A 14,605-nucleotide genomic window follows, 5' to 3' on the forward strand; every position below is an offset into this window, starting at 1 on the left:
ATGCGACTGTAGCTTACTCTATCAACAGGCCCATGGCCTTCCCATCAACATAAAAAATCTGGGGAGATTTTATCACCACAACGAGCCTCCCGATCTTCCGTTGCCGAAAATGGGCTCCCGCCGCATTTTCCTCCATCATTATATCCGGAGGCGCTCCTGATCGGGTAAGAATCGTCGTTGTGCAATGCTCGCATGTGCTCTTGGAAATTCTTTATGATTATGCTACCACATATCGATAGATGCAGCTATCAGTCAGTGTTAGACGGTTGACTGAGGGGTTTACGGAGAAATTAACTGTAATCGTCGGATTCGACTATTCGCTCCACGGACGGTATGAGCAGTCTGGTCGGACGATTACATCCCGATGCGAAAACTATCATTTTGACGATGCAGCGGTTTCAGACACACAAACGGAAACGGACGCGTGCATGCAGCAACAGGAAATAAATACTGTGTATGGATATAGCAAGAGGACGAACCATACCCAATTAATGGAAAACTATCTATTGGCCTGCGGAATATCATATAGCCTGGTGGCTGAGCTGAAGCTTTCAGCTTCAAGCCAAGAAGCGGGGTAAGCTAGGCAAATAAAGTCTGGCCTGTCATCCAAAACATGGGTAGGACAGCTCGGCCTATTTGCAACTATCATCAGCGGCGCCCAGCGCCAAGGTCTTTCCCCACCAAGTTCCCCGCTTATCTCAGGCGTTTTGGCTGTGCTGTATGACAAGCTCATTCCCGTTTTTAGCGGGTAAACCCTAAACTTATTTGCGTATTTTTCGAGTCTGGGTCTGTACTGCCATTAACTGCAGCTTTACTACTATTGAGTAGCTATTCTCCACATGAACCAACACCAGCGTTTAACAGACAGCTGTATTCAACGCTCCCGCCCCCACGCTCGTTCCATTCAGATCTTGCCGATTGAGTAACGCCGCAATCACACCGTTTGGTCTGTATGGCACCGCGGGTGTAACCCAAACATTTGTCTTGGTATATACGGGAGGCTTTGCCATTTCTTGGCGCGGTATAGATCCGCCCACTGAAATAGCAATGAAATATCCGTCTGTACGAGATCGGGCTAATATTTAGGGTGATTATGTTTCGTCGGTCCAACATTTCTATTGATTACGCAGGAGCAAAACTTAGGCTATACGAGGCAATGCGCAGGATACTGCCTCTTTAAGCATAATTTGAGATAGCATTAGCCAGTGAAGGGTGAGTCGGCCTAATGTCTCTAGTGATTACGCAGGAGCTGGTGTTCGGATCTGCAAGACATAACAGGGTAGGGTGAGAATACAATATTATACATGCGGCCGATATTAGCTAACATCAAAAGTGGCATGCCACTGGCTGCCGTGATAAGGACTGTTGAGGCTCGCCAATGCTTTCTTCGTATTCTCATAGTGACATGTATATTGAGGTTGCCATCAGTCCATGGATTTACGTAATTTATAAAGCAAAGTGATAATTTCACATACCACCAGGTAGCTTAAGAGTAAGAAAGCAAGAGTTGAATGCGGGGTTTAGGAAATCGACGGGTTGTTGCAGCAGCCCCTCGAGGATTCGCTCCGTTGTCAATGGGCAGTAGAATATAAATATGAGGTTGGAATCATCTCCAGAGCTTTGATTCCGAGAATTTCAGACGACCAAGACAAGTTCAACGCCCAAAAACAAAGCACTTTCGAACCTGATATTATATCTTCCATTGACAATGAAGCTCATCAATCTCGCCTTTTTCATCCTTCCATTCTTCACCGCAGTATCTGCTGTTGCGGTTGCGGAACCTGGTAAGTCCACCTCTTAATAATCCACCTATAACCCATCTTGCTAATAAGCATCCAGCTGCCCCTGCCTTCGAATTCAAAGTCAAGAAAGATGCAGATGTTGCCAGCACTGTAGAAGTCCGCCGCGAATTCGCGGAGGAAGGCAATCTCCAAAAGCGAGCTTGCACAAACAACGGCTGCACTTGCGCCAAGGGCTCTGCACAGGGGCAGTACTGCGGATACTGTAATGCCGTCACCGGCAAGGGGAGTGCTTCCTTGTGGGGTGAGAACTCATTTGAGTGTAACTCTTCGGGGGGCTGCTGCTTCTATGGGTACACTGCGCACTGTGCTGGCAGCAGTTGGTCTACTTGGTGCCCAAGATAGGCAGATAGGAAGTCGCTGAGCAAATATTGAGGGGGCAGCACTTATGTTTTCTCATGTCAAGCAAGCACGCTCACAGATCTTGACCAAGGTTCTCATATTTTGTATTTAAGCTTGCAGTCTTATTGCAAGGGCCACTCTTTTAAACAAAACCATTCTGCGGAAGTCTCTATTTTCTACTAACATTTTGCATATGTGAGAGTTTCGTGGTTAGTTAAGGGCAAGTGTTATGGCTCTCGGCTTGTGATTCGCCCGAGCAGGGATCTCGGTGTGTTATAATTCGACTATTCCTCGTTGATGCTTCATAAGCGTGGCGGTCTGGTACCCCCTACCCCGCAATACACAGTGCACACGTTTCGTGTCATATATACTCAGAATTCCCAGGATAAAGATTGCTCTATTCGAACTACTAAGACGGCATGTTTACAGTTTCAACGTAGGTATTTGATTCAAAGCTCGATCTCTGTATTTTTGGTACATTCGTAAGTTTGGCTTCCCCAAAGTTGTCTTTTTGTTGATTGGAATAAACCAAGGCCTGTTAGGTACCAGAGTTCATACCTTTATTACTGGGTAAAATTTCCAGCTACAGTTCTCACAGTAATCAAGTCGGAAGTGTAGCACCTCAAGATAATAATGCCCCTTGTTTCGAGTATGAGAGTGGTTGCTTGACTGACCATGTTGAGATGCCGGTGTAGTCAAAACTGAGAGGCGGTTTACTCAACAATAAAGACTTTCCTAAACTGTAAATAATAGATATAGTCTTCGGATTACAGATACATGCAATCCCTAATTGGGTCGGTTATTACGCTTGCGGTTTCATTGTTGCCTTTATGCTCCAGTTGGCCGATAGATAGTCAAGAATAAGGTTTGATAGCATCACGTATGAAACGCAATTCCATTGTCAGTTTCTTTCCTGAACGCCACATACATTCCAAACGCAAATAAATATAATAATATCCCTTGTTCTTTTGAACAGTCGGCGTTGTTTAGGCTTTAAGCCAATGAGAAACTTTCCATGGTCGAATGAATGAACTACCATTGTCGAAACCAACAAGGAGACAACATGTGAAAGAAACCAATGGACACTGGACATTTCGCTCCCCTCTGAAACGGATACAATGGGTTTATGTTCTCTTTATTACAAAGTTGCATATATAGTCCTGAAAAATCGAGGACTTCTCTCAGAATAACAAGCAACACCTCCACCACACAAGAGCCAAATCACCTAACGCAAAAGCAAGCCGGACTTGCAACTAACACAACGAGCAAAAGTACTTTTGTTCTATCCCGAGAATGACGACTCCACTAACTTTCGGCGTAGAGCTGGAGTTCGCAGTCGCCAGCACCCATCTTAACAACAACGACCCCCATCCCGACCACCCAGGCCGCATCCACTTTGCCCGGTCGGATCAGTGCCGTCTCACTCCAGACTCGGAACAGCGTGCCAGAGTCCATGAAGCCATTTATGTCGCTTTGCACTCTGCCGGTCTTCCGATGGGACCCCAGCCAATCTGCGATTACATGTCCTGGTTCGTAACCGATGATCTTACCATCGATCCTCCACACAGAAATGCGCCGTGCAACAGCCCAGTCTACCGCTGGCACTCCGCTGAAGTTATCTTGCCGGCACTGTACTTTCGTCCCGAGTCACTGACCCAAATCCGCGTAGCCTGCGCAACTATCTCCACTGAGTTCCGTGTGGCAGCCACAAGAACTACAGGATTACATGTCCACGTCGGAGATGGCGCCGATGGATTCAGTCACAGTACGGTCCGAAACCTCATAACTCTACTCTGGGGGTTTGAGCCACAGCTGCAGACGCTATTTCCTCCTCACCGCCACAGCCAAACTTGGTGTATGCCCTTGCGTGTCGACTCGATGTACGCATGGCGTCATCCTGACTGGACCATTGCCACCTTTCTTGAGGACATGTTCAGTTCTAAGTTTGGGACCGTTGGAGCGCTCGTGCGCGCATTTGAAGTGTTCGGTGGAGATCGGTGTGCTGTTGAATTCTCTAACCTAGATGACCCTATGGTCGCCATCAAGCAGACGATCGAGTTCAGGGCTCATCCTGGGACGCTAGATGGGGACGATGTGATCATGTGGGTGAAAACTGTGGTAGGGCTTGTACAGTGGGCTCGAGAAGCTGATTCGAGCCAGCTTATGTCCCTAATGGCGTACGCTGAGGCAGGAAATGGTGAGTTTAGTATTACAAGCTTGCTGAAGATGCTGGGTTTACCTGAGCAGGTGGAGTTTTACAAGGGAAAATTGCATCCGCTTATAGTGGCGGCAGAGAATGCTGGGAGAGAATACGAGATTCAAGATCTCGCAAGGCCAAGAACGGACGTCTTGGAAGAGTTTGGAATTGGTGCAGATGGGGTAGCGACAAGGGATAATTGGACGGAGGATCTGATTTTCGATCCATACTGCTGAGGCCTTGTGGCTTGCAGGAGGTAAGTGGGCAGGCTAGAGATAGAGATATGTCAGCAGGTAAGTGAACAGGTAAGTGGACAAATAAGTGAGCAGGTAAGCTATGTTACAATTTTTTTTTTTTTTATAGGAAGTCCATTTTTCACTCCAAAGCCATTGCCTATAAAGTGATACACGTCAAGATACTCACATTATCACATTATAACAACTACTACTACGCAATTTTTGGATGTAGTTTGGCATAAACAATGATCAAATGCTTTATGGACGCATATTTCAAGCTATTTTTTTCACGAGTATCCTGCTGTACGTAGTTATAACTTCCCACCTATCTCCGTATCTTCCCTAGAGGAGCGTTGTTGAAAGTATGTCCTCTATTTCCTTCCAGAATGCGCCATTTCATTAAAGATCCGCTGTCAACCCAAACTGACGCGATATAGCAGCATTACTTACGATTTCTTTGCAACAGGTCCAATGGCCTTCGCTAATTTGTTTAGGATACTATAAATAAGTTAGAAATGATTGCACTCTATCCTAGAAAGGGGGCAGTACATATTCCTTTGGGCACTCTATCTCTACAGGCGAGAAAACCCTCGAACAAAATTCATCAAATATAGAAGAAGCAGACGTGCCTGAAGTTGCGTCGCTAATTTGGATCTTGACTTCGATTTCTTCTCCGTTGGTGGTAGACGATATAGACGGGGAGGAGGTATCTTTGCAGCAAGTCCAGCAGCTGCCAAGCTTCTTGGGATGCTATGGATAAGTTAGAAACAATTACACTCTGCGCTAGAAAAGGAGCAGTACCCATTTATCTAGGCATTTAAAGATAGCTTCAGAAAAGCAAAGTTTCCAACATTCATCTTCAAATAGAGAAGAAGACGCGGCTGAAGTTGTGTCGCTAATTTGGATCTTGATATCAATTTCTTTGTTGGGGGTAGAAGGTATGGACGGGGGGGTTGAAGCATCATCTGCCGTTGTACCACTAATTTTGATCTGGTGGTATTGAGGGGCAGCAATGGTTATGGCTGCTAAGGCAGAGAGGACTGCGAATATTTTGATCTTCATCTTGAGAGATGGAAATGTTGAAATATAGTGTTTTGGCGGTTTGTTGGGCTTGTATCCTGCTTGTTTTAGAAGCTCAGATAGTAGATTGTGGGGGGGAAGATAGGTAATTATAGTTCTGAAAACCCAATATATGGGATAATCGGATGTTGATTACCGTAATCCCTCATCGGCTCCATTACAGACCTCAATAATTGGGTGAAACCGGTTCAATGTGTATTGGTAGGATAGGATAGCAGGATAGGAGTTCCGTGCCAATAACAGACTGCGTCTTCGTGCAGCTGGAACAGCAATTGTCGAACTGAGTAGCTTCAGCTACTGATGAAAGGCGATCTTCCGCTGAACTGACTGCGAGGCAGACCTCTATGACCTAATGAGGGGGCTTGTTTCGTCCTGTTTGCCTTCTTGTTGGTCATTGTTTCTTGTGCATGTAACCACTCGTCCAACATTTACATGATATTTATCCTTGTTGGAGGCTATGGTTGCTGTTGCTCAAAACATGAGACGTAAAGCTACAGAGCACAGTGATAAACTGTAGGCCGTATTGGAGGGGTGAAGTGAAGGCTACCCTTTCCAGTGCCATACCTGTGGCCTAGGTGAAACTGAATATGCATACCCATGAAAAGATCTCGGGATAAAACAGGCTTGTATCCAAACGAGTTGGTGTTATGGTGACGACTTTCAAACATGGCGCTTTGGACTAGGCCATGTATTACAACTATCTAAACCTACGAGAAATATCCGAGTCACAATGCTTGCGATACCTGAAGCTACGAGAAACTGCACGCATAGCGCTAAGACCGAAAGACCGAATCATGGGGGGTCTTTCATTTTCGTGTTGCACGGGGATTCAAGCTATCGACGTAGTTGTCGCTAGCTCGAGACTCGTTCTATCTTTCAGCACTCGTTATTCAGTGTGCTGCATATGCAGTCGTAGTTGTTCATCTCGAGGTCGGCACAAGTGTATCTTATATCGATTGAAGTCATGGTCAGGGTCTCGGGGTTGGCCATTTATGGCGTCGTTTGACGTTCAGGGTATTGGCACAGGGACAGACTTAGCTGGGACAGAACAGCCTCAAGGCAGCCGCAGGGTAAGATAGCGGGGAATGGATTGGTTCGGGATCCTCCTCTCGCACCTGAATGTCAGTCGCCCTGAGACAAAAATAAATCGACCAAGTAAAGTACAGCTAGTAGAGACGCTTTTGTGGAGAAGCCAGGGCAGTATCGCCTTGCCACTGGTTCTTTCCACAGAGGAATATTGTTCTTGTTATATGTTTCAGTATTTTTAAGAGTTCACAATGTCCGATGACATAATTCATCAATTTAGTATCAATTCTTCGCTTTTTTACTTCTTTCCGGGCTTTCATGTGTACACGTTGCACATTCCCGTTTCATGACTCAAGAGGTAAACGTTTTCGGATTCGTTGTCACATTCCTGCCATTTGCTTGTGTGGGTGCATCCACTGGTAGTGGTATCAGCAGTGCAATATATACAGATCTGATCAGATCGAATATTTCACGCAAACATCTGCCGCCAGCCAATGCAAGTTACTTTGGCATTATATTACTTCAGCACCAGCATAGACTCCTCCCGTCGGGGTCATTGTCTCTATCTCGTGGATAGATTCTATATTCCATAGGCATTTCCTTCAACCGGTGGAGATGGTCCCTGATCTGCAACCTGTCTCAAACAGCAGGCAGCCTCCTCCACTCGCGCCGACTACAGATGGCTGGACGGGGGTGTCCATAAATCACTTGACTACTGTCTGAGCTCAGCTAGTGCGTTGGTGCGCAGGTGCATATTCGATCGCACAGGATCATGTACAACGGCCCGAATGTTGCACATACCCGCATCCGCAATCCCGCTTCCCAATCTCTGATACCAACCCCAATGTCGGCGGATAAACTGGGGTATCCTTTCGATGTTGTGACCTGTTCTGTATGCCGTGGAGCTTGGGGTTGCCGCACAGGCATAGTTAAGGAGCGATGGTTGGGCAAGATCGGCAAGTTCGAAGTGATGGGATAAGGATAAGGTCCAGTGAGGACAGAAGGCTTTTTCCGTATCGATTATGCAGCAACAGAATTTAAAAAGATCTTCACGATGAGGCTTCGTGCATACTCCAGGAGACTTCTCTATTTGAAGCGAGAGTCGCTGATGTGTACAGAAAGCAACGAATAAAAAGCATTCGTGCCAAGAGAAACGGTGTAAAACCAAGACAGTTGCGGACAAAATGGAACCAGTTATAGTGTATGGGTTTTTCAACTGGATCAAACTTACCGTAGTTCTCAAGCCATATCGCATCACATAGTCCACATGGTTTCGCATCATAACTGAAATTGTGAAGCCCTTTGCATTCATGAAAGTACACCTAAGCAATCCTTGAATGCAATAATCTGATGCAGATCCACAACCAGACTTGCAAAAACACCATGCCCATACCCTCACATTTATTTCTTAGACGCAGCAGCCTCGTCAGCCTTGTCCTTCGCCCGCTTCTCACGCGCACCGGCGTATCTTTGCTCGCTCCTCGAGTCTCTGAGCTTTCTGTAAGCACCACCCTCAACGGCAGCTGGGACGTCGCTCTTCTTGATCTCGGTAACGGCAACGGCGGCAGCGTGGGGGAATGCGGCCTTAGTGCTCTTGGTGTACTCCTTCTGGGCGGCGGAGACCTCCTCCTTGGAGGCGTCTCCGGCCTTGGCCTGGCCAGCCTTTCTTGGGAAAAGGATGAGGCGGGCCTTGTAAGCCTTGAGGCGCTCGACGTTCAGGGTGAGGGACTCGACGGAAAGGTTCTGGCGGCGGGTGTCGACGGAGATACCGATGGTGCGAGCAAGCTTGCGTGGGATGGCGGCCTCCTAAAAATACAAGTCAGATATCCGGTCTTCTTTCACCTCGCGGTTCCGCTGTAAATTACCTTCAGCTCCTCAAGGGAGAAACCACGTCCGGCACGGACACGGCGGTTGTACTTGACAGTTGGGCAGCGGACAATTGGTCTCAGCTTGTCCACTGGGCGAGGGGCAACAGCGGCGGCCTTGGAGAGACGTGCATTGCGGCGTCTAAGCTTGCGACCTGGCTATTGTGGGTGTTAGAATTTTTCCTGATCTCGTCTTCCTTCCCCCGATCTTGTTTCGGGCATCGCAGAGGGTGTGAATGTACCTGGTCGAAGTGAACGCGAACCCGACGCTGCCAATCCTTGCGGAAATCTATCCATCAACAGTCAGTACCTGGGCCATTCGAAGCGCGCAATATTGCTGATGGTGTTCTTACGGTTGTGCGGGATCTGCTGGTTGTGCTTGATGGCCATTTTGGTATCAAGTCGTTGCCGTTGTCGTTGGTCGTTGTCTTCGTGGGAGTTCCAAGTCGGAGGAAGAGGGAGCCACAAATTCGTGAAATCTCGATTGTGTGCGCCCTAAGCGAGAAATTGCCCAAGCACAATTGGAATTATGTGGGTAGTGGGCAAGAATTCACGTGCTGCTTTTAGAGCACGGGCCACCGAACTTTTTTTGAATTTATTATGGCAGATCACGTGCACAGCAATTGAAACGGTAGATTAGATAGATGGAACTGTTTGTTGGGTCCTCAGGCTGCAAAACATCAATTCACGCGCTAGCCAAAGTTTGCAGTGTTTGCACTTGTCACATTTCCCGATTCAGACTCGCTTAGTTCCTGCCAGTTCAGTATAAATATCTCGCCTCCCCCCTTCGATAACCTCTTCTTTTCTTCTTCATACTTACCTTGTGATGGCCAGGATGCTCATGAATATCCTCGGCCCTAATGCGAGAGCTCCATTGCACATCGGGGACTCAAGCATCGGCCAATATCCTTCGGGGTCTTGGATCGCGGAATTTTTGATTGCACTCCCTTTGGGAACCCTTTTCATTGAGATCATGGCCTGGTGCCTTGGCTTGAAGAAGAACATCACAATATTTTTCTGCGACGCGTAAATAAGAGAACTGAAACTACCTGTGCTTTTATTCTTGCAAAATGTAGATATATGGCTTTGTAATATCAGGCTGGTGCGATTTGTATGATCATGATAAGCTGGATATGTGAGGCTGGCACGTACTCTCGAGTGAGGAATATACAACGGTATTTATTGTTTTTAGTCAGCAACGGACTGCAACGCTCGTCGCTTTTGGGAACCCTTCCTTCCGAATCATATCCAGACATGTCAGGCTCTCTCAGCTGTATAAATTTGGGTTGTTCCTGGCCCAATAAACAAGGTTCCGTTGTCGTTGGATACGCGGCAAGGGCCAAGCGGCATCCGAAGTATCCTCGTTGGCAAACCATGACGTTACCATGCTACCCCGCATCGCGATTCCCCTCTGGAGATCGCACGACCAGATGTCTAATTCCAAGTCCAAAGCCTTTGTAAACCTATTGTTGTTTTGTATACAGATTTAATATAATACCATCTATCAAGCAACTTCGGCTTTCTACATTTCGAGATTAAATTCGGGTATTATAGCTCAGTCTTTGACGTTTCGTGATCTCTGTTCTGCGAGGCTGAAAAGAGGGGTATTGCATACACAAACAACAGATCCCGATTACATGCTGTAGAAAGAAATACTACAGGGTACAGAATATCATAGCTATTGTATATTCGTGCTCGAGGTAATAATGGATGAAGCTACGTTTAAGTAATCTAGAATTCTCTCTTCTGGAATATAAAATATATACATAAAAAATTAATATTATTTGTAGGAATTTAAACCTCGTTTTTTTCGGACGTAAACCCCACCGCAAGATTCACTTAATTGTAGGTGCCAAACCACTCGAGTATGAATAGATACATAATCAGAAACAAATAAAGCCCATAATTCAGGCTGTAACTAGTGCTATTGAATGGGTGCAAGCTCCGAATATGAAGCCCCATGCGTTGTCATGATTCCCCACACGTGATGGGATATATATCGTCACCCCGCACACCGCCGCACTTAACACAACCCCTCCATATCCCAACATCAAACACCCTCAGACCCAAATAGCTCCTGGATTACCGCAAAAATGCCCGTCGGAATCAAGACCGTGAGTTCCGCTGTCCCTGCTGCACATGTGGACACTGCCTAACTGTTTCCAGCCGTCGAACCAAATCAAACTGACAAACGTTTCGTTGGTGCGACTCAAGAAGGGCAAGAAGCGCTTCGAAATCGCCTGCTACAAGAACAAAGTGCTCGAATGGCGCAACGGCATCGAGAAGAACCTCGATGAGGTCCTACAAATCCCCAACGTCTTCGTGAACGTGTCGAAGGGCGAGACGGCGAAGAAGGAAGACCTGGCAAAGGCGTTCGGGAAAGACGTGAAGCAGGATGACATTATCTTGGAGATTCTGAACAAGGGCGAGCTGCAGGTTGGCGAGAAGGAGCGTGCGGCGCAGCTGGAGCGTGTACACAACGAGATTGTTGATATTGTGGCGGGGAAGCTGGTCGACCCGAAGACAAAGAAGGTGTATACTACTGGGATGATCGAGAAGGCACTGGATATGGTCAGCGCTGCTGGATCGCAGGAGAGGCAAGAGAAGAATGCTGCCGGAGCAGAGGCCCCTGCTGAGGGAGAGGAGAAGAAGCACCTGCCGACGTGGACTGGAGTCAATGCTACGAAGAGCGCAAAGAGTCAGGCCCTGGAGGCTATTAAGGCACTGGTGGCGAGGCAGCCCATACCTGTTGAGAGGGCCAGGATGAGCCTACGGATTACATGCCCGATGAAGGAGCTTAAGAATACGTTGAAGGGCCAGAAGGTTGGTGGAGAGGACGGAGAGAGGAAGATGACCGTTAAGGATAAGATTCTGGAACTGGTCGAGCAGATCGAGAGACAAGAAGTCACCGGGAGTGAGTGGGAGCTTGTCGGTTTCGTAGAGCCAGGAGCATACAAGCTCCTGGGTGATCTCATTGGAAGCGAGACGAAGGGTGCTGGCAGGATCGAGGTTTTGGATATGGCAGTTAAACATGAAGATTGAAGTGCTGCTGGAGCGAGTAGTCGAGAGGAAGGTGCGGGATACGGTTCAACCGTCCCATGGCTTCGATGCGATGTATTCACGGAGGCTGAGCGACTGTCGTATTCTGAAAGTGGCCACGGATGGGAGACCCAGGCAGGAGAGTCTGGGCAAGCCCCAGGAATCCCTCCCGAAACAACTCGTATGGAGGGAGAGGTCTATATAGTTAAGCGGAAGACAGAATCCGAACAAGATATCCCCCGTACTGTATTTCGTTCGCATGGCTGCAAACATCATTGTCCTCATGCCCGCTAACAAGTCTGAGGAGCGACTAGGGGTGACATCAGTGATTACAGCAACTGTAGTTAAAATAAAGGCTTGCAATTACTTAGGGCTATGATTATCATATTAGTTACTCAGAGATACAGACAAAGAGATAGATACTATCAGCTTAAATTGCTGGCATCGATCCTCAGCAATGTACTGTACATACAGGACTCCCTCCGAGATGTCCGTATATAGGCACGTGACATACTTCCTAGGCACACAGACAGCTTACGTCATTTCCCGGATAAGGCCTCTGAGGTGGTGCAACCTGGCGGATCCGAGTGAACAGTCCCCGGATATAACCTGCAGCAACTGTAATGGAAATAAATGGAAATAAAGACTTTTAATTACTGTCTATAATTGATATATCAGTTCCTTAAATAATAGAGCACAAAAGACATATCCTATTAACTCAAATTGGTGGTATTAATACTTCGCTACATAGATACGGTTCAATCGGTACCAGACCTGGCAGGGCCACCAAGGTGTTAGCGTAGCGATAGCAACGACGCTAGCCGTCACACAGTCATTCAGGCACCGCCCACCGCCTACCGCCCACTTGTCCGACCATCGTCGCCACTACCGACCTTCCGCATCATCTCCCCTCACCATTCCCAACAACATCAATCGTCAACCAAATATTGATACAGACGATGAAATTCCTTGCCACTACCGCCCTCATCGGCGCTGCGACCGCTGCTGTTGCTCCTCAACAGCATGTCTTCAAGAACCCGTTCCACCAAGAGCCGATCGTTGGTGACTCCAAGGCATCGCCTTCCTGGAGCTCATTGCTCGGTCCGCTGGCGGAGAGCATGAATAACATGGGCGCTGAGGCGAAGGCCGTCTGGGACGAGGTGACGATGATGTTCCCCGAGCAGATGAGCAAGGCAAACTTCCTGTCGTCTCCGAAGCCAAGCAAGAAGAGACCGGATAGCACATGGGACTACATCGTGAAGGGTGCTGATGTACAAGGTATTAAGATTATGAATGAGAATGGCGAGGAAGAGAGGGCTATTGATGGCCACCTTGACTCGTACAATCTGAGAGCTAAGCACGTTGACCCAAAGAAACTGGGCGTTGATACTGTGAAACAGTACAGCGGCTATTTGGATGACGAGGAGAACGATAAGCATCTCTTCTACTGTAAGCACCTGACAACCCAAAGTACACGAATCTTGACTAACATTATTAGGGTTCTTTGAGTCTCGCAATGATCCGGTCAACGATCCCGTCGTTCTCTGGCTCAACGGCGGCCCAGGCTGCTCATCCCTCACTGGTCTCTTCCTTGAGCTTGGCCCATCATCCATCGATAAGGACCTTAAGCTTCACAACAACCCATACTCTTGGAATGCCAATGCATCTGTCATCTTCCTCGACCAGCCCGTCAACGTCGGTTATTCCTACAGCGGTGGCTCTGTCAGCAACACCGTTGCTGCAGGAAAGGACGTATATGCACTCCTCACCCTCTTCTTCCAGCAATTCCCCCAGTATGCGAAGCAGGACTTCCACATTGCTGGAGAGTCATATGCCGGCCACTACATCCCAGTTTTCACCTCCGAGATTCTCTCGCACAAGAAGCGCAACATCAACTTGAAGTCGATTCTCATCGGCAATGGCTTGACTGATGGTTTGACTCAGTACGAGTACTACAGGCCTATGGCCTGCGGTGATGGTGGCTGGCCAGCTGTTCTCGGGGAAAGCGACTGCAAAGCTATGGACAACTCCCTTGCACGCTGCCAGTCTCTGATTGAAAGCTGCTACCAAAGTGAGAGCGTCTGGTCCTGCGTCCCTGCCAGCATCTACTGTAACAACGCCATGATGGGCCCATACCAGCGCACTGGACAGAACGTGTACGACGTGCGCAGCAAGTGCGAAGACAGCTCTAATTTGTGCTACTCTGCGCTCGGCTGGATCTCTGAGTTCCTCAACAAGAAGGAGGTACAGGCCGAGCTTGGTGTCGAGGTCTCTTCGTACGATTCGTGCAACTTTGACATCAACCGCAACTTCCTGTTCCAGGGTGACTGGATGAAGCCCTTCCACCGCCTGGTCCCAAGCATCCTTGAGCAGATCCCAGTGCTTATATACGCTGGTGACACCGACTTCATCTGCAACTGGCTCGGTAACCGTGCCTGGACTGATAAGCTCGAGTGGAACGGACGCAAGGACTACAAGTCTGCCGAGACAAAGGATCTTACGATGGGCGAGGAGAAGACCGGCACTGTCAAGTCGAGCGGGAACCTCACATTCATGAGGATCTTCGCCGCTGGACATATGGTGCCAATGAACCAACCCGAGCCCAGCTTGGATTTCTTCAACAGGTGGATCGGTGGCGAGTGGTTCAACAACTAAATTGTTGTGGACCATATATAGTCGATTTATTTGGTTTTGGAAGGTGTTGGTGATTTAGGGTACTTTGAACATAACATGATTTGCATTATTTTTTAAATTACATCGTCTGCTGCCATTATTTGAGTATAGTTGAACTTTATCGTGACTGGTACCTTCGTCAATATTTAGCCCTTGTAGACATATAACCACGTGATACACAATATACTGTCAAAAATATTTATAGCATACTATAATACCATAGTATAAACACTGTAGTTAATCTGGATATCGATTTTAAGTAGACTTTTGGTTTCTTACCTCACCAGAACTGGTCTGCTTGTCATCCCCAATGTCATCTCGTCAAGATATTGCCAATAGTCGGCGCTT

At 47.6% G+C, this 14,605-nt stretch overlaps 5 protein-coding genes across 5 annotated transcripts; 3 read left to right on the plus strand and 2 right to left on the minus strand.

The window, feature by feature from the left end:
• Window positions 1-1,708: 1,708 nt before the first annotated feature.
• On the plus strand, window positions 1,709-4,574 carry VE01_00765 (uncharacterized protein; the record flags this gene model as incomplete). The annotated part of the gene is made up of 3 exons (XM_018270293.1): window positions 1,709-1,784; window positions 1,840-2,043; window positions 3,463-4,574. The coding sequence occupies 3 exons, from the start codon at window positions 1,709-1,711 to the stop codon at window positions 4,572-4,574; spliced, it is 1,392 nt and encodes a 463-aa protein (XP_018134877.1).
• A 235-nt stretch (window positions 4,575-4,809) lies between these two features.
• VE01_00766 (uncharacterized protein) lies at window positions 4,810-5,872 on the minus strand. The gene is made up of 3 exons (XM_059463299.1): window positions 5,376-5,872; window positions 5,124-5,324; window positions 4,810-5,072 (listed from the first exon to the last, which is right to left on the minus strand). The coding sequence occupies exons 1-3, from the start codon at window positions 5,634-5,636 to the stop codon at window positions 4,974-4,976; spliced, it is 561 nt and encodes a 186-aa protein (XP_059320093.1). The 5' UTR covers window positions 5,637-5,872; the 3' UTR covers window positions 4,810-4,973.
• Window positions 5,873-7,976: 2,104 nt separating this feature from the next.
• RPL13 (ribosomal 60S subunit protein L13A) lies at window positions 7,977-9,086 on the minus strand. Its single transcript, XM_018270295.2, has 4 exons — window positions 8,899-9,086; window positions 8,788-8,834; window positions 8,546-8,704; window positions 7,977-8,486 (listed from the first exon to the last, which is right to left on the minus strand). Exons 1-4 carry the CDS (start codon window positions 8,933-8,935, stop codon window positions 8,082-8,084), a joined length of 648 nt encoding a protein of 215 aa, XP_018134879.1. The 5' UTR covers window positions 8,936-9,086; the 3' UTR covers window positions 7,977-8,081.
• Window positions 9,087-10,586: 1,500 nt separating this feature from the next.
• Window positions 10,587-11,999, plus strand: VE01_00768 (uncharacterized protein). The gene is made up of 2 exons (XM_018270296.2): window positions 10,587-10,659; window positions 10,712-11,999. The coding sequence occupies exons 1-2, from the start codon at window positions 10,639-10,641 to the stop codon at window positions 11,585-11,587; spliced, it is 897 nt and encodes a 298-aa protein (XP_018134870.1). The 5' UTR covers window positions 10,587-10,638; the 3' UTR covers window positions 11,588-11,999.
• A 461-nt stretch (window positions 12,000-12,460) lies between these two features.
• Window positions 12,461-14,335, plus strand: VE01_00769 (uncharacterized protein). The gene is made up of 2 exons (XM_018270297.2): window positions 12,461-13,033; window positions 13,083-14,335. The coding sequence occupies exons 1-2, from the start codon at window positions 12,544-12,546 to the stop codon at window positions 14,237-14,239; spliced, it is 1,647 nt and encodes a 548-aa protein (XP_018134871.1). The 5' UTR covers window positions 12,461-12,543; the 3' UTR covers window positions 14,240-14,335.
• The last annotated feature ends 270 nt before the right edge of the window (window positions 14,336-14,605 follow it).

This window comes from Pseudogymnoascus verrucosus, assembly GCF_001662655.1.
Source record: "Pseudogymnoascus verrucosus strain UAMH 10579 unplaced genomic scaffold scaffold_2, whole genome shotgun sequence".
NCBI lineage: Eukaryota > Fungi > Ascomycota > Leotiomycetes > Thelebolales > Thelebolaceae > Pseudogymnoascus > Pseudogymnoascus verrucosus.